A 19,659-nucleotide genomic window follows, 5' to 3' on the forward strand; every position below is an offset into this window, starting at 1 on the left:
CCAGTGGCTCATGCCCATACTTCAAGAGACAGATCTGAGCATTGTGGTTCAAAGCCAGCCCAAGTAGGAAAGCCTGTGAACCCCTTCTCTCCAATTAATTACCAAAGTCAAAAGTGAAGTTGTAGCACTAGTAGTAGAGCACCAATCTTTAGCAAAACAAAGCTAAGAGAAAGTGCCGAGGCCCTAAGTTCAAGCCCAAGGACTGGCATACATACTAACAAAATAGTCTCATCAGAATGTCAGCCCATCTTTAGGTGATAGGCTGCAGAGTCTGAATGAAGCATGATTAATTAACCATGATTAACCATTGGCTGCATACTCTGTGCTGGACCGAAAGCACTACCAGCTCATTTAAGTCTCACAACCATTTGGCAAGGCAAGAACTGTGAGTTGTTGTCCCTACCTTCTAACTGAGGAACCTGATTTCATAAGTGAACCCACTTGCAGGAGGCCATGCAACTTGTTTAAGTTACACTTACTTTGAGTCTCTTTTGGGCTCCTAGTCGTCCCTTACACTCACTCTGGGAATGGAAGTGGAGACTCAAAAAATGCCTTGGTGGGGTCACTCAAAGATTGAGCCATTGGTCTCCCAGCCCCCATCCCAGCCCAAAACACTTCTAGAGAGATTTACAAACCCTAGTGAATTCCCTCTGAGTCCCACCGTTTCCACTTCTTCTGAGTGGACCTAAAAGACTGCTTTTCCTGACTCAACCATTTGATCTCAACACAAAGCAGTTTGCATGGGGTAGGGGGGAAGACAGCAGGTGTAGGAGTATTGGTGGGGGTAGGGAATGCAAGACAGTTTCAAGGTCAAGGCATCCCCCAAGTTCCTCCTCTCTCTTGCCCTGCCTCTGCCCCTGCATCCCAAGGACCTTTCCCTTGAAGTTCATTGTGTGTGGCCCACCAGGGCAGGCAGACAGGCAGGCAGGCAGGCCCACAAATGGTGAGCATCCTATTTATCTCAGAGCCCAGATAGTAGAAAGAATTCCTCTTCTCCCTCCCTCCCTCCCTTCCCCCTTATTCTCTCTCTCCTCTCTTGCTCTCTCTCTCTCTCTCTCTTTCACACACACACACACACACACACACACACACACACACACACACTCACACACTCTCAGGGTCTGCTGCAACAGCTCTCAGCCTCAGTCTTCTACACTGAGGAGCAAGGGAGCTAGTAGGGCAGAGGGTGGGGGGATGCTGAGGAGGTTCCAACAATAAAAGCCATCCTCAGCCACAGGTGCTTCCTGGATCTATCTTTTTGTCTGACTGTTTTGAATTATCTTCACAACAGCTGCGGCATCTCGACAGCTTGGGCCCTGGGAATCTAGGGTCGCCGGGGTGGATGGGGGATGGGGGGCTGGGAGAGAATAAGCTGAGCTGAAGGCATTTTTTTTCTTCAAAAAGAGAGAGAAGCCCCTCACCCACCATGCAGTATGAGCCCAATGGGAGAACAGGCTGCTTTTGCTGTTCTAGGTACCAACCTTCCTTGCCAGCCAGCTACTGTCTCAGACATATTTCCTCAAACCACTCCCAAGTTTCCTCCAGGGTCACATGCCCCTACAGGAATCCTGTTGGGGCTATGGAAAGAAAAGAATACTGGTCCCAGGCCCCATCCATGTACATCCCGGTGTGGGGCACGGATTCCTTGGGCACACCTACGTGAGCCCTCAGTGCCTATCTGACAGTCAGATTCTTTTGCTTAGGGGCCATCATCAGAAAGAGGCTTCATAGGTTCCAGACAGTGTGTGGACCTTCACTCCATTCTCATGCCCTGTGAAGTAGGGAGCAGCCTTCCTCTCCTTTTACGTCTTCATGGGATGACTAATGGATCATGCTGGGGATGGCTTGATCACTCTAGTCGATCAGAGCAGGCTGAGAGCTGAGCAGTGGGATGTGAGCCTATGTCTACCTGCCTCCAGCTTCATCCCTAATGACCCAGTCTTGTCGTGCCTCCACTGCAAAGGGACACAGTAGACATGCACTGACACCTACAAGTAAATGGACGGATACATTAAAAATAGCCCAAGTGATATGGATACTACTAACTACTAAACCAGGCTGGTTACTGTTACCATAGAGCATCTGGCTCTATGCAAGTGAGGTGAAGGTATCTCCTCATGTTGAAGAGATATTGATAAACCAAGTACCAGACAGTGATTTTCCTGGGTCCTTCTCACGGGGCCCATCGAGGCAGCCTGGTATTTTCTCCTGCCATGATAAATCGCCTTGCCAATCATGTACTCATATGCTACCTCCCTTTCCAGCCCTGCTGCCATAAGCCCAGCACCCCTTCCCGAGGGGACCTCCACCAGCCCAGCCCCAGCGACCCCAGCCACTGTCCCCACAGCACCCTCAGTGACCCCCACTGCCCCACCTGAGGAGGAGGACCCAGCCCCACATCTCCTGCTTCCAGACAGTCTCAGCCAGCTGGAGGAGTTTGGACGACAGAAGAAGTGGCATAAGAGGCAGAACAAGCACCAGCGGCCACGGCAGTTCAACGACCTCTGGGTCCGCATCGAGGACAGGTGAGCAGGGCTGACTGGGTGGGTTGTCCCCAGGGCCAGGTACACTGGCACCAGCTGGGATCTAATCTGAACAAAGTGGGAGAGGGGATGTCAGCGTGGTCTCTTCTGGATTGCCTCTTCTCTATTCATAGATTCCACTGGTCACCATGCAGACTTGCCCGGTTTATGCCCCAAACAAGAGGCAAATACCTTTCTCTGCACTTTGAAAAGAAATAACTTAGCTGAGCATAGTGTACACCCCTATAATCCCAGCACTTGAGAAGCTGAGAGCACAAAGACTGCTATTTCAAAGCTAGTGAAACCCTGTCTCAAAAAGATAGAACAAACTACTATACAGAGACGTTTGGTCCCCCTGTGTCTCCAAGGTATAAGCCTAAACACCCCAGCTAGGGCACTTGGAAGGGCTCCCCATTTGGAGAAAGAGTTGACGTATATGGTAGCTGCTGAAAGACTTCATCTAGAGTGTATGGCAAAGCTTGTGAACAGGCAGGTGCAGAAGTTACACTAGTGTCCTGAGAACCTCTCTACGTTTCTATGCCCTTCCTGCCACCACCATCCCCCGCAGCCTGTCCTAGCTTTCTGCCATCCTCTGTCTGCAGTCTCTCAACACAGCAGCGTCTCCCTGTGCAGTGGGACTCTCCATGCAGAGTCGTTGCCAGAGCACTGGCAAGGTCCCAGGGAAGGGCCGTGAATCCTGCTCACTGTGGAAGCCCAGCCCTTGATAGCAGAATTTATTCACTTCTAGATTTCCAGTTGAATCTCTTTTATACATCTCTGATGGGATGGTGGTGATGCTTTATTTTCTTAGCCAAAAATGGCCATCAGAATCTCCTTGGGAAGCCAAGAGCAGTAAACAGCTCATGCCTGTCTGAAACCCAGCTACTCAAGAGGCTGAGACCTAGAGGATCATGACTGGAAGCCAGCTAGGTCCAAGAAACTCCATTTCCAGTTAACCAGCAAGGGTAGGGCTGAAGGGATGGCTCAAATAGTAGAGTACTGGCAAAGCAGGCAAGCCAAGTAAGTGACAAGGCCCTGGGTTCAAGCCTCAGTGTTGGGGCAGAATTACCTTGTCAAATAAGCAAATCCATCCAGACACTAAAAGCTCATGCCTGTAATCCTGGATACTTAGGAGGCTGTAATTTGAGGATCATGGTTTGAAACCAGTCAGTCAGGGAAGTCCAGGAGATTCATCATCACTAATTAATAAGAAAAAAGCTAGAAATGGAGATACAGCTCAAGTGATAGAGGGTCAGCCTTCAAGGAAAAAAAAATGGCCAATCTCCAACTCCTCATGGGTGGAAATCTATAGGCAAGGGTCAAGGACAGTCTTCTGAGAAGCTTTAGGAAGCTCTGGCTCTACTCTACACTTTGTGATACTAACTGGGGCCTGGAGCTGAAACACTTGTCCATGGCTGCAGGAGATCCAGGGAACAAAAATATGAAGATGGCCCCTGGTTCTTTGTGTTGCCAAGCTACTGAGTCACTGACAAAAGGTTAAGATAGTCCATCCCCTAATCATACCCTGTGTTAAAAGGACTTCCAGCAAGTAAGAGTCAAGCTAATTGAGCCTTTGGGTGTTGGTTTGGAAGAGCCTGAAAAATACATTTCTGCAGAGCCTTAGCCAGCCCCGTCTGCCCATAGCAGAGGCACTACTGTGATGGAGGCATTACTGTGGCTGTATTGGCTGGCACACATTTGGGTCAGGCACCAGCATGGGCTGTCCCCTTATAACCAAGAGTTACAGAAAAAGTCTCTCCTTTCAGCTGTGAACAGGACCTGCAAGCCACCAGACAGGCAAGACAAGAAGCTGGCAGTGCATTAAGAGCCTTAATTATTAGCTGGTCACTCAGAGCCTTGGTCGATTTGCCAGAGACCCAGCCCATGGTAGGTCCAAACCATGGAATGACAAAAGTCTGGCCTGTCAGCTCCAGCAACAACCTCCCCACTCCTAAGTATGTCTGAAAGGTAAATGTGGGCAAATGACTCCAAATGGTTTCCTTTCCACAACACGTGGATCTGAAACACAGGACCTGGTTTCAAGAGAAGAAAACAGCTTTTCTTTGGTGAGAAGGGAATCCCTTCTCCATCCAAACAGTTAAATAGTGCTTGGCTGACTTTCTTCCCATGGGTCAGGTTAAAGAGGGCATTTTCCCCCAAAGAGAAGCCCATTTGTCAAGTTTCCCACTGATACTAAGGGAAGCAGCCCACCCCCACCCCCACCCTCCAGAGTACAGGCTCCAATGCTCCTGAGGATTCGTTCTATCTTCCTAGAATCCCCAGGTTTCCTTTTTGTTTGGTTTGTTTGCCAGAGATGGAGCTTGAACTCAGGGCCTGGGCACTGCATTTTTTCACTCAAGGGTAGGGTTCTAGCACTTGAACCATGTTGGTGATTAACTGGAGGTAAGAATCTTATCGACTTTGCTGTGGGGATAGGTGAGATATGAGGATCGTGGTTCAGAACTGAGTAACTAGGATTACAGGTGTGAGCCACTGCCACCCAGCTCCAATTTTCTGAGAGGGAACAGAGAAGAGATCTTTTAGGACAACCTGGAGCCCATTACAGCCCTTCTAACAAACCATCATCCTTCAATTCATTCCTGGGGTGTGTGGGTGGGGGGTCATTTCCTTCCCCTGTCTCTCCTTTCTACTTCTCCCTGTTCCTCTTTTGCCTGTGATTCTACAGCAGAATTCTGATGGGTCTCCTGACTGGAGTCTCTTGTCCCTGTTCAGCTTGAGATCCTGCATTTCCCCCTCCACCACCAGAAAGATTGCCCAGGGCCCTTGCTTTATTTCTGCCTCTTTCCTCGAGTCTTCACCAGCTTATGTACTGGCCAGCCATACCCTGTTCCTTCCATTGCTCTGGACCTGCTTCTCTCTGCTCAAGCAGGCCTGCAATCAGGTCTTTATCAAGCTTCTGCTCTGTGCCAGACTCTGTCATCCATCACATCCAGGTCCCACCAAGAGTCATAGAAAGCAGGCCTCTTATGTGCAAAGGAACAAACCTAGCCAGATCAAGGAACCTGCTAGGGACATGCAGAGAGTCAGAGCCCTCATCCTGGTCTAAAATTTAGGGTCATATGTGTCCCCAGCTATGTAAGTGTGCCCTTCCCTCCCTCACCTGACTGAGAGTTCCCTTCCTCCTTCCAGCTCTGTGTGATCCTCCCTCCTGGCATTATCATCCGCATAGCAGTCACCCAGGCTGTGCTGAGGGGTTGTTGACTGCACATATGAGCACAAGGAGGAGAGAGTGCACCAGAGATGTAGGCTGCAAACGCCTGGCGGGGACACCACCTGGAACAGGCTGGCCTCCCCTCGCCCCTCATTACCCGAGATGTAAACAGAGCAGAGGAAGTTTAGAGAAGCAGCAGCCCGTGGCAGAATGATTTATGGAGACCTGTGGAAAAGGCCGAGTGTGTGTCCACAGATGGCTGCATAAGCCCCAGAGCATTCTTCAGGATCCCCCCAGCCCCACCTCTGAAAGCCAGAGCAGGACAGAGATAGGGGTTAGAGAAGGGGCCTTTTCTACAGAAAGTGGGCCTGCAGTGTTCTTTTTTTAATTTTTTTGCATTTAGGGCCTTGGTTAGAGACATGCTAGCCCTTGCTCTGTGAGTCCACAAGACAGAGAGAGGGGCGGGGGGGTGGGGGCAGATGGAGACACAGAGTCACAGAAAGAGAGACAGAATCCCCTTGTGTAACTATTTACACACACACACACACACACACACACACACACACACACACACACACACACACACACACAGTGGTAGCTCACCCCTACTGGAAGCATCCACAGTGGTAGAGAAGAGAGTGCTGTTCCATAGACCACAGCAAGGCTCGGGGCCTTGGGGAGAGCTTCCAGGCAGGTACAAGGACTGCATGCTTCAGAGATCATTGCCTTGTTGGCTTTACTTTCCCTTAAGGTTTGAGCACACATGCCTCAAAGAGGGGAAGAAACATAATGTTCCTTTCCTTAAGTGGGCTCTGCACATCTCCTGCTGACCTGCCCTTCCAGTCTAAATTCTCTAACTCTGGTTCCTCCTCATACAATCACACCTTCTCTTAGGGTGGTCCGGGGCAGTCCAAATCTTTAGTGTGATGGGATCCTGCCCTCACCTGGAGGTAGGAGATGCTCCGTGAGTAATGGGAAACCAAACCATTCACTGAATAAAAGCACAGACAACAGGCTGAATAGGGTTCACGTCCCTGCCTTTCCTTGAACTTGCTTTGGAGCTGAGCTCAGTGGGATGAAGCCTGTAAAGCAAGAAGCTGGCGCCAGCCCAGTAGTGACACTGTAACAGCTGCCTTCACTAACACTGAGCTTTGAGACTTTCACTTGTACCATCACTGGCCTGGAAAACCCCACCCTCCCTCTCCCCAGCAGGTGGCTGCTCAAGGCCCTTGGTGTGTCTTAGGCTTAAAGCCTTACATAAGCCATTGGGTGGAGGCTGCGGAACTCACCCCCAATCTAACGGGGATATGCTGGGCCTGTACTGATCCTTAAGCTCTGTGGTGAGTGTTGGTATAGAAGAGACACAGATGGCTCTCCAGAGCTTTCCACTGAAAAAAAAAAAAAGTCAACCCAAACCTCATCTCTTCTGAAATCCTAGCAAGTCTCATCTTCTCTCTGGGTCTGGTTTTCTGTCCCAGGGATAGGCAGGTTCCTCCCCTTCAAGTCCCCTCTAAAGTAGTATTAGGAAACATGGCAGAAGCTTGTCTATAGTCCTCACTATAGGAAAGGATGAAGGCATTCCTATTGCAGGAGACCATGAGGGAGGTGCAAAGGCCTGCAGGTCCTAGGTCCCAGGAGGTCAAGCTGCAGACAGGCTCCCTATGCCAGTAGTCTGTCTGCCTGTTTCCTATCTGTTTGGCCCAGAGAGGCTAAAGTCTAGTCAGAAGTCGCATCAGGGAATAGGGAAGCCCTATTCCCCTAATTTCTGTATCTCCTCAAACATTTCCAAGGTGATATCTGAACGCCCATCCTTCTCTCTAGATACACCTCATTTCATTGGAATAACTTAGAAACAGTAAAACTCCACTCAGGCTCCACAGGGAGTTTTCATCTTTGGTGTACAGAATATGAAAAACAAAAGGTGGGAACCCTCCAGACCCAGGCATAGATACTAGCCCACTGTGTGGACCAGAACACCAAGGCTAGTACGCCCAGTGCCGAGTCCTCTTGGAGAGCTCTGGTTCTGATCACCTCTGCTCCAGGGATCTTCTAGGAGAGGCCACAAGAGGCAGGCAGCCAACACTGCCTCTGGCACTGGCCTTGCTTCTCTATGCTATGCTTCCCTTTGGGCTTCTGCCTTAGGTCTTTGGGCTTTGAACTGCTAGAAACAGTTGAAAGTCCCTGGGTCTGCTCCTGCTCCTTTCTTGTCCTCCAGTCCTGTTTCTTCATTCTTACAATGCTTGCCCTAAGGCAGAGAGCAAACCATGGATGCACCCCAGCTAGCATGGGCATCCATCTTCCACTCAGCTAGAGGCCCTGTCGGCTCTAAGCAGACTTGGCCCTTTGGTGCCAGCCATCTGCAGAGCCTGAGAACACTCAAGAGTGTTTGATTTGGCCCACAGGCTGCTTTGCCATGAGACAATTTTCCCCAGCATGAGCCCAGGAGGGGGTGGGGATCTGGACTGGGGGACTGACTTTGTGAGCAGATTGGGCTGGGAAGCAGGTGGGGGTAACTCGAAGGGGATCACACCCGCCCCCCCCCCAGTCCCACCTCATTTCCCTGGGACTTCTTCCAAGCAATAAAAACTCCACTCAGGCTCCAAGGGAGAGTTTTCATCTTTGGGTTTCAAAGTGTGAAAGAAAATGCCTTTGGGCGCCTTGTGAGACATAGCTTTCATAACTGCTACATGGGCCTGTCTGCTGACGGCAGGGCCAGCTTGGGCCTCAGCTCCCCTGAAGCCAGACCTCTGAGCTACTCAACTGCCCAGGCTGAAACATGGAATTTTTATGGACTTCATGTTTTTTAGGTTTAGGTTTGTTTCTCACTAGAAAAGAGAGGAAGGATAGGGTGTGAATTAGTGATCCCCACAGGAGGCAATCACTGATGCCTTTCAGGGACTGAGACTTCAATGAGACCCCAGGCCAACCCTGGAAGATCATCCCAGGTGGACAAGCTCTGTATAAGAAACAGCTTCCTTCAGGGCTTGCAGGGCTCAAGCAGGACAATGCCTTGGCCAGCCCGGGCTGGGCTATCAGCTGGCCCCAGCCCATCTTGACTTACAAGAAGCCTCTTCTTTGAGCTCAGTTTCCCTTTTGCAGCAGTAGTGATAGTGCTCAACGCTACAATTGTGACGTCTCATTACTGTGTCTGCCAGCGCACGTTCAGTGTTCCATAAATAGGGACCGGTATATTAATAACAAGACAGAGACACACAAGTAATAACAATACTGAAAATAGCCAACATCATCTCACACTTCCCGAGTGCCAGGCACTGCTCTAAGACCTCACAGAAAGAGGCCCATCCCACCCTCATATACTATATACTTAACATGCAACCAGGTCAGTAAGAAATGTTCAAGGGTTTAATTCTACCAGGTGTCCTTGAGGAATGTGGGGCAGATCAGAGGCCCCCAGAGAAGTGCATGAGTGAGACAAGCACCATAAATGAGGGACAGTGGTATGCCTGGGCTGGTAGGAGGGCAGGGGTGCGGTGGAAGATATATTCAGCCCAGTGCACTGAAACCATGAAGGCCTCACATAGTCCAAAGGCTGACATGGGCAACAGGCAAGCCACGCTGGATTCTGTGAATTAAGAGAGGTACTAGAAGCCACTTGGCCTACCTCCCTTCTACATGCACACCCTCTTAAGGAATATGCTTTTCCCACACACATTTGAGTGGGACAAAAGTTTGTTCCCTCCTCTCCAGATAGCTGCTCCAGAACTTTCCAAAGACAGATGATTCTGTGACATCACACCCATGGACTCCGGATTAGGAAGATTCTAATGCAAGACTCAGTGAGTTCCTCTGGCCAGGGAACCCGCCAGGCTAGAGAGGCAGAGTGGAGTGGGTTCCATCTGGCTGGATCATTTGGATGTCCACTTCCTCGCCGAGGTCCCAGCCTGAATTTGTGAGGAGACAGGAGCGTGCTTGGTGATCTAACCACCCAGGCTGAGGCTAGCCTGAGCTATTACCAGCCTCCACCCAGGTGGTGAGGATGATTCCACCCCTCTCTACAGTGATTATAGTCTGCCGTGTGACCTCATGGACCAGCCCAGAGAATCGTAGACCTGGTGCCCTCAGATGACCTGGGGTATATATCAGGAACTGGGCAGGGCCCCACATGGAGGAGACCACCATGGGCTGCATAGCCCATGGACATTGCCCCGCCTCCGGTCTACTAGGCCCAGAGAGGAGCACCCTCTACCTGCCCAGCTGTATAAGGTTACTTAACCTCTGTGCCCAAGTACATAGGTAACAATGGCTCCTGAGGGTAAAAGGCTAGTGCATGACCAGCACTTTCACAGAGGCAGCACAGGTGAGGCTGAGAAGGGGCTCTCTTGCCTGCTAGGGGTGCCTGTCCACGTGAGGCTCTTCTCTGCATAGCACCCCTCCTCTTCAAAGCCTCACTGGCGCCCATCTCCATGTTTGCTACTGTTAACTTCCTGGCTGGGTTCACTGCATCTTCTGTCTACATCTCCATTAACCTTTTACCTATTGGAGCTCCCTATAGACTGGCCACTGCCTGAGCCCCCAGCCTCTTTCTTCATCTCAGAGCTTGTCCCTCAGGTACAGGTCCACCAGACTTATTGGTGGTCTCTTTTATCCTACTATCATTGCCACTGCCCCCAGTCCCTGTCTCTTTGCTCATCTTTTTCTGTCTCTTTCCTGGGCCCACTTGGGCCCAGGTTCGTGAAGGATCGCCACTCTAACAACCCCTACATAGAGCTCCGACCCCATGGACCTGCCAGCCCACTTTCCTCTGTGACCTGGCTACCAGGTGGTCTCTGAAATCACATTTTCTCATCTGCTGAGCCGGAATGATGAGACCCAGTTTGAAGGTTTGTTGTGAGGATAGGAAAAGTTATTTGTGAAGTCCTAGATCTTGGGATGTTCATGTTGGCACCTGCTGGTTATACTGATGGCTACATTAAAAATGATGGTTTTGTTCTGTTAACAGCCTGGGAAAGGACACAGCAGAGGGCCCACCTGTCACAGATGTGGCAGCAGAGTACCTGGGAACCCCAATCCCTGTGGCTTTTTCTGCCCGCCCTCTCTGGACTGTGGCACAGGAGCTCAGCTGGACTGGCTAGGGGTCCCTGGGCTGCTCATCCTCCCCATCCAATCCCCATGTTTCCTTCTCCTTCTAATCAAGGCATAGCTGGACACCAACAGCCTCTGCCCAGGACCAGGCTGCTGACAGTCACTCTGCCCTGTGTTTCTTCCCTTCTAGCACCACCATCTCACCACCTCCACTGCCTCTCCAGCCCACTCCCAGCTCTGAGACTGCCAAGCCCCTCTTCCAGCTCTCAGACCAGCTCCAAAAGCAGGATTCTTTGGGGCCTGCCAACAACTCAGCAACAACCCTGGGCCAATGCCCCACCGTCACCGTCACCATCGCTGCCCTCTTCCTGCTGCATACCCTCAGGCCCTCCTGACCTCAGCCACCACTTCCGAGAAGCCAGAGAAACAAACCACAGCAGGTCTGCAGCCATACCCACTGCCCCTGCTGCCACCTTTGAGGGTATCTGACACCTCGAGGCAGTCCACACAGGACCGTTAGAACACTAGAGCTTTATTGTATCCAAATTACATCTTCTTTTTTGTAGAAGGTCTTAATTTCCCATAGTGCTATGGGGCTCTTTTGTAAAATATGTGTCCGTATTAAAAAAGAGCAATGTATTTATTCTACTGATAAAAACTATTTTTATGTGACCTATATTGTGATCCCTGAAATTAGCCCCAATGCCAACCTAGGAGAGGATCCAGTTGGCCAAGACATTTGTGACCTCTGACCCATGATCATGGCTTTATACTGTCTTGCTTGCGGATCCTAAGATCGTCCCAGGTTGGACTTGGCTTCTCCCACTGTGGGGACCTCCAAGGGCCAGCTTAGCTTTTGTGAAGCTGTATTTGAAGGCTCAAGGAAGACATGGACGCTGACCGTCCTCCCCTTCCTGGATGTATCCAGGGTACAGGAAGATGCTTTAGGAAAGAGAATGCTGCTATTTTGAAACCTTTGATTGTCTGGAGACTGGCCCTCCAGACCTCTGAGTGAGTGTTTCAGCCAAAGTGGGGGTTGGGAGTGAGGGATGCTGGGGCTGAGGGAGACTCCAGTCCTATGGAGATGAGTACACTGAGAGCCAAAGAGAACAAGAAGGACCACTCAAGGTCACAAAGCTTGTGGGAGAGTGAGCACAGTCTCTCAGTTCCAGTGTCACTGTCACTGGCCCAGCTTGGGTTTAAGAGGGACTGTTTAAGTCAGCCGAGTGAAGCAAGCTGGACCAAAGGATGGGGATGGGCACAGAGGTAGTTTTAGGGACAGGACCAGTAGGAGTCACCTTTTGTAGTCATAGTGGGAACAAGACCCATTTGTCCAAATTCCAAAGTGTAGCAGGTATTTCGTGTACTTCCTCTAGCACAGATCCTCACACAAGTGCTGTGAGTTGGAATGGTTCCTGTTTCACAGTGCGACCTGAAAAGTGATTCTCGTTTTGTGATCTGTGCTCTGCCATGTTCTCTTTGCCTCAAGGAAGCTCTAAGGGAGGTGGATCTCATCCAAACCAGTATCTTTACAGGCTTCCCCTGCCAGCCACAGAGACCATGTGACCAGTTACCCCTCCCCTTGGTCCCTGTGGCCAGGGAGCTCTAGCAACAGCCTGTGCTATTTGTCTCTGTCCCCAGTGTGTCACATCTTACAGCCTAATGGGAGCCTTCACTATTAAATCAGGAGTTAGGGGCAGAATACAGCTATGGACCCTCTGGGAGATGGAGCAACCCAGTGGGAGCAGGCAGACAGCTGAGAGTCACAGAGATTTACATAGCTCTTCTTCTCAGGGTGGTGGCTGAGGAGATAGAGGACCCAGTTCCATTAATCCCAGCTTGGAGCACCTGCCGCCCTTCTGAGACAGTAGAATTCTGAGATGTTCATTGGATGGCCTAGAGGTTCCCATGGGCGTGCTGGCAAACAACCGAATTTTTTCCAGCTCAGCCTTGAGGAACAGGTTTGAGCCTGAGACCTGGCAGGAGGCTGGAGTTCTTGCTTGAGAGGGGTCTAGTCAGCCCCAGAGGCACCACATGCTAAACTGAACTTGACCTCAGCCAGGCCTGGAGTCAGTTTATTCCTGGGAGAAAAAAAAAATGTGACTTCCTATTTCTGAGCGGGAAAGGGCTTAGCTGACTTACAAAGCAGGCTCAGAAGTTGGACATCAAACAGATCATGCAGAGTACTATTGGGATGAGATAAGTGTAAAGGAATGAGAAACACACAGGCCAGATTCCCCTTGGTTTGGGGTAGAGTATGGCATGAGATGTATGAAGATCTAGCTTGAGGTTAATTAAAGATGAAGCATTTAGGGAAACAGTCCAAGCACCTGACCATGTGCCCAGATCTGTGCCAGGCATGGGGCCAAAAGTGTAAATTAATGCAGCATGTAATTACTTTGCATACACTGTGCCAGGCTCACTACACATGGGCTGAACGTAACTATCTTCCTGGGCCTAGAGGACCTGTCAAGGTGGCAAAATAGCCCTACCCTAGTTTATAACTGATTGCTCAGTTCAGTCCTCATTTTTCCTGATCTGTCCTCTAGGAAGATTTGGAGGTGGAATGTCCAAATTCTTCCTGTAGTCCCAGTACACAAGAGGCTGAAGTAGGAGAATCACAAGGCCCAGACTACCCTGGGCTACATAGTGAGACCCTGTATCGACAAAAGAAAGGAAAGAATAGAGTGATAGACCAACAGATTGGGTAGACGCGTGGAGAGGAGAGTCAGAGCCAATGTGGGTCAGACATCTGGAGCCATAGTGTGCTGGTCCCTGAAGACCGTTAGGCTGCCCAGTGTTTGAGTCAACTTGCTAACTTAATGTCCCAGGAGATCTGAGGCATATAAATAGGAATCTGTGTGACTGGGGTGCTTGACTTTCTCATTCTGTGCCAGAGAACCACCAGTCCATAAGCAGCCACTCAAACCTTTGGAATGTTCTTGTCCTAGCTCTCCTAGGGGAGCTTTTTTGGGTATTGTCTTTGAACATCCTTGTTTGACCTTGAACTAGGCAAGAAAGATGGAAGGCCTGAGGCCCAGCCAACAGATGAAATGACCTGCCTGGGGGTGGGCACATGCTAGTGGTAGCTTCAGGACCCCCATCTCTCTTAGGAAAGTGCCTAATGTGCTTGAAGTCCTTTGTAGAACAAGTCATACTGGCTATGTCTCCTCTAGTGGCTGGCTTGCCACACCAGCAATCAAGGTGACAGTGGAGATGTAAGAATCAGATGGCCAGAGAGAAACAAGGGGGAATTGAGGGCCCTCAGTCTCAAGGTCAAAGATCCAGAATCTGCACTACAAGAAACCTTGGGATGACTGGACACATCTGTCCTTACACTCCATTTGTCGCCTGTGAATTCCTAGCATCATCTAGACCTGAGCAAGTATAGGTATTCAAACCTCTTGTCCTACCTGCCCAGACTCCGGCCCAATATCACTGTCATGACCGATCCTTTAAGGATCGGATTCCTTCTAAGCCTTCTAAATGAAGACTTTTCTTTTTAAAAGGAAAGCCTATTTTTAAACCATTAGTTTTGCTGGGCATTTATGAGCTTTGATGATCTCTCCTGTGTGCAGAATTGAGATGGCAATACTACTTCCTCAGGGACAGTGAGAAACGAACCAGAACCCTTCACCTGCCACTCTGAACCCTCCTACCCAGCTCACCCCACCGTATATGTCTCATCTCTCCCACTGAGTCTGGCTGTATAGAACTGTACTTATCACTTCTAGACTAGAAGGAAAGTTTTACACGTGTTGCTTCCTAGACCTGGAATCCCCCTTCTCTTTCCCTAACAATTCAGGCACTAGACACCTCCTCCAGGAAGCCCCTTAAGCTTTTTGTGCTTCCTCCAAATTTGTCACCACCACTCACTGGCAGTGCTGAGACTAATTGTGAACCTTCTCCCCTGTGGATCTATGAGTGACTGGATGGCTGGGGGAGGGGGGGGTCTTGTGAATGGCCTCTGTATCCTTATCTGACACAAAGGTAGTGCTCAAGACGTGTAGAGAGGTAAAGGGGGAGGGAAGGAAGCAGAGAGGAAGTAACGAAGGAATGAAAGTTTCAAGAACAGGAGATAAAAGCCTTCTGTAATAGAATAATTTCCACCAAGCTGAGCTGATGCTCTGAGGCCAGGAGCTTCTGGTCAATGGAAGTGTCCAGCAGGCCCACTAGCTGGAGATTTGGTAGCTACATGGAGTCTTGACAAGGGACTGACGTAGATGACATTGAGGAGCCTCCTGGCTCTGTATAGCTCAGTTTCTTTGAACATTGTTATTTTTTTCCAAATATTCATTTAAGCAGCCAAAAATATCACCCCAGCTGGCTGTCTAAACCAGTAGGATTTGGGAAACAGTCCAGCCTCTCCTCACCCCTCTCCACCACGTTCTTCAGCAGTCCAGCCAGGCTCCTTATGAACCAGCCAGGGCTGCCTGCTGCCCTTGTGCAGGATGACCTTGGAAAGCAGGGAGGGCTGGACTGGAACCCAGGCTCAGTCCCAGTCCCAGCCCACAGCTCCTTTCTCTCTCTGCCCTCTGGACAGAAAGAAGAGAAAGAGAGAACCAGCTGGGTCCCTTCCTGGTTCTTTCCAGTTTCTTCAACCCTTCAGCCAAGATTATTTCTCTGTAGAGATAGTTTAGATACTAATTTGCTTTGCTAGGTGACCTTGGGTGAGTCCCTGCCACTTTCTCAGCGTCCAGTTCCTCACCTGCCATATGGAGATCTTATTTGGGACAGTGGGTGGATCCTATGTACAATCTCAAGGCTCCATGAAGGTGAAGGTTCATCTCCAGGACTTCAGGCTGCCATGGGCTAGGAATAGGTGGTAGGAAGAAAAGGTGATAGACCAGCATGCCTTGGGAGAGTCCCCTCCTTCCTCAAGTCCTGTTTTAAGAAAATTGGTTTTGAGTGGGATCCAAATCTAAGATGCCTTTCTTGAGCTTCCAGGGACAAATGATTATCAGACTTCTTTGGTCTCTAATGACAGAGGTGGGTGAGAGGTGGGTGGAAGAAGGCTTCAGCCCAGAGGAGGTAGCCAGAGTCATTGCCCCTGCCTGAGCTTCACAGGGTCCAAGTCAGTCCTGGCTGCTCTACTGCACACACAAGCTTCAACTCTCATTGTATTTGGAAGGTACTCATGGTAATTGTTCTTAATCATGACTTCCCTCGCCGCTGTGAATTGTCATGGAGAGTTCTTTTTAAGAGTATAATAGAAGACAAAGAAAGATGCTATTAATGTTATTTTGCCAAAAATATTTTTGTAGCATAATATATTAATAAAACACATACTGAACTGGGTGCTTGGCGTTTCTGCGTGCTGATGGCTCCCCACCCCCACCCCGTCCTCCTACTGGAGCATGTTTGGAGGAATGCCCGGTGCTGAGGGCCAGAGCCTATGGCACTGGCACAAAGGACTGGAACGGGCCCACTTTCCATGTATGACTTTGGCTTGAGCAGATGCCCAGGGGCTGGAGAAGCCTTGGCCTCAGTCCTCACCAGCCCAGGGAGTGGCCTGCAGGTATGGAATAGGAACCATACTGGACTGGACTGGACCATACACTGAGCATAGACTTGGGGTTCCCAGGGGGCCTCCCTTTCACTCAGCTCCTAACTCAACAGGCCCTGTGACTATTCCTTACAGATTCTAGCCGTATCTCCCCATCCTTTTGCTTCTCTTCTGCTCCAGGCCTTCCTGGGGACTATTGCCACCCACATCTGTATCCCCTTTGATCTGCTCTCTCTTCTATAGCCAAAGGGAGTGCTACAGGCCACAGAAATGATCACATCACCCTCCCCACACACACACATACGCACACACACACACACACACACACACTTTGAAAATCCTTCAATGTCTCCTCCATGCTGTTGTTAACAAAGGTCATACACAGCCTGCTCACAATCTGTTCCCTGTTCTGTTTCTCAATCATTCTACTTCCTTGTTGCATGCTTTTCCCTTTTGCTACAAGGCTTTCTGGATTTCTATACCTTAAGTTTTTCTCTATCAAGCTTTTGAACATCCTACATGATCTAGTTCCCACGAAGCCTCTTCAACTCCTCAGGCCACACCTCCTGTCTGTCCCCACCACTGCCTGTCCATGGCAGACTAACTGACTGTGATTATTTATATGTGCTCATTCACCCCCTCAGCTCCCCAGGCCAGCACTATGGCCACCCATGTCTGTGTTGTCACCTCCAAACACACGCCTGCCAGAGAGATACTATATGTAATGGGTACTCATGGAAGAATCATGGATACATAAAGTAGGACTAGAGGAAGTGGCTGGAGAGCATCAGATAATATGCACTGTATCTTTCATCTCATACCACAATGTCCCATACTGTGAAGTATTCCCTCCTGGGACTTATGTAAGCAGTCTGAGCTACAAGTTCCACTAAAACTTGGAAGAAGAAGAGAACAGGTCACTGAAGAGTTTGGAATGTAAGGAAGGTCTCTGTGTTTCAAAAGTCCGAGAAATAATTCACTGGCCATGATTGGTCAGTTCTGCTGGCTCCCATTAGGGGCACTCAAGATTGTGTGTGGTCCCCAGGAATTTTGGTACAATGGTATAATAACACTGTGCAATTAGAAGCTAAAATCTGCTGAGCATCTATGCTGTCTCAAACAATGTGCTAAGCATCTAGTTCAAGAACCTTTTGATTCTCACAATTGCTTTTCCTCATCTCCCATTTATTGATGAACTGTAGCTGTGCAGGAAGATTAAGAAATGTAACTGTGATGCAGATTGACAATGCTGGAGCTAGGATAAGAGCCCAAGAAGTCATGCCCCATCCCAAGCTTCTTTGCTTTCGATCAGCTTTTCTGTGCTCTTGTAGATGGTTTATGATGATGGTGGCCAAGGAAAGCATTGGTACCCACATTTCTCAGGCCCAGGGAGGGGATGATGGTGAAGTCAGGACTCACCTAAGTGACTAAGGACTCACCAAGATAGTGAGCAAAGTAGTGGAAGCTTCTCTGCTCCCACTCCCTATGAAGACATACAGGAGCGGCATCAATAGAGGCTGAGGGTTCCCATTATAGGTGGAACCTATTCCTGGAGAAAGGAGCCACACCCCACGCTGTCTATTACTATCTCTGTCTTCTCTCTTTGCTGATCTATTTCTCCTGTGCCTTCCCCCCGTGTCTCTATCATCCCATGTCCTCTGTGTATGTCTCCCTCTCACCTGGAACTTTGAGGGTTCCGCAGCAGCTCTGTCAACAGTGATCTACAGTAAATGAACTCCAGACAAAAATAATACTAGGGAGGAGATTGGCCTTGACTTCTAGTCCTAGCTGGATCCTGTCCTGGTGTGTGGCCTTGGGCCGGAGCATTTGCCTTAACGTGTGCAATCAAGGCCCTGGATTCAATCCTCGAGCCCAGAAGGAGGAGGAAAAAGAGAAGGAGACCCACCAAATAAAGGCAATATGTGAGGAGCCTTGAAGATGGAGAGGAACCAAGAGAACTTGAACATCTCCACAGGAACCTGAGCCCTCCCCTGCCCAGCCATCTCCACCAGCTCTCCATCATTAAAGATTTGGGACTGGGTGCTGATTTTCATACACAAGTGGTCATGGGAGGCAGACGTAAGTTCTGCCACAGGAAGGGCTTTAGGCCCCACTCAGTGTCCAAGATGACCTTTGCCAGGAACTTTAGAGTTGGAATGCCCTGCCCACCTCTAGGCTATGGGCATGTGGGAATAATCAGTTTAGACCTGCCAGCTTGGACTAGAAGAGTTTTGAGGTTCTCTTACCCAGGCCAGTGCCCCGCCCCCTGGCCATTCCCTTCCATGGCTGCCACAGCAGGGCATATGGAGGGAGGCATAGTCACAGGGTGTGGGCTCCAGCTGCTGCTTCCTCAGCCAGAGCCAGGCGAATGGGTTGGCCACTGTTATGGCATCATAAAATAAAATTATTTTCAGAAATTTTTCATAAAATCTTCTTTTATGCCTGTTGGTTCTGGGCTTGCCAACCAGTTCTTGTGTTTTCATTTTTCTAATGTTCCATTTCTTTTTCTCTAATCAGCCACACATGCGCACACACACACACACACACACACACACATATGCATGCACACATACAGGAAGGAAGAAAAGAACGAGGGGAAGGAGGGAGAGAGAATGGAAGGAAGGAAAGAAGGAAGGAAAGGGAAGGGAAGGGAAAGGAAGAGAAGGGAAGGGAGACTTGAAACTCAAATCACCCTCAGGACTAGCCAAATTTCCTGAATGTGGCAAAGCAGCCCTTCACCCCTTATACCTGCCCTAAGAGCCCTACAGGTTGAGTCAGGGTCTTGGGCTGCTCATTAAGGGCCCTAGAACTTCACCCTAGGTTTGCTGGTAAATTGTATCTCCTCCCACGTCAGTCTCATGTTCCTCCTCTTTGCACTAAGGATTATAAAAGCACTCTGACACGGGTTGCCATGAGCATTTCTTTCTCCTTACAACTAGGACAATGTTAATTTTGTCATTGCATAGGTGTATTATTCATAAATTGCATTTCTACAGGAAAAAGAGGTGCTCTAAAATAGTTGTATGCAAAAGGCACTTTAGCTGTACTAAAATAATGGAGCATTGGAAGTAGAAAGATGAAGAACCACTGCCCTCTGGGTTTCTTTTAACCTTGAGAATTGAAAATTCCCTGTTGTCCCTGGGCCTGGAATTAATGCACATTTGTCCTGTTTCTATCTGCAGCCTTGTCGCATGGTTTTCCTAAAGAAAGTAGCATTTTTTTTTTCAGGAAAGGGAAATACAGTGATATTCTCCAAAGGACAGTAGGCAAATGGTAGCCTGATACCCTGGTTGGCTACTTGCTGGTAAGTTTTCTTCACCATGTCATTTTCAGTTTTAACAGCCTCCTTAGAAAATGAAGATAATAAGGTTGCCTTCCTTCGTAGAATAGAATGGAACTTAGCTCAAGACAACCAA

General features: G+C 49.4%; 1 protein-coding gene across 1 annotated transcript in view; it reads left to right on the forward strand.

Moving 5' to 3' along the window:
* Window positions 1-11,305, forward strand: part of Trabd2b (TraB domain containing 2B) — a 200,207-nt gene extending 188,902 nt beyond the window's left edge. Inside the window, exons 6-7 of the mRNA XM_090334889.1 lie at window positions 2,265-2,525; window positions 10,928-11,305. Of these exons, the coding sequence (XP_090191015.1) occupies window positions 2,265-2,525; window positions 10,928-11,132 (466 nt within the window). The 3' untranslated portion in view covers window positions 11,133-11,305. The remainder of the gene's footprint in view (window positions 1-2,264; window positions 2,526-10,927) is intronic.
* The last annotated feature ends 8,354 nt before the right edge of the window (window positions 11,306-19,659 follow it).

The sequence above is a fragment of the Megascapheus bottae genome, chromosome 6, assembly GCF_031878675.1.
Source record: "Megascapheus bottae isolate mThoBot1 chromosome 6, mThoBot2.hap1, whole genome shotgun sequence".
Classification (NCBI taxonomy): domain Eukaryota; kingdom Metazoa; phylum Chordata; class Mammalia; order Rodentia; family Geomyidae; genus Megascapheus; species Megascapheus bottae.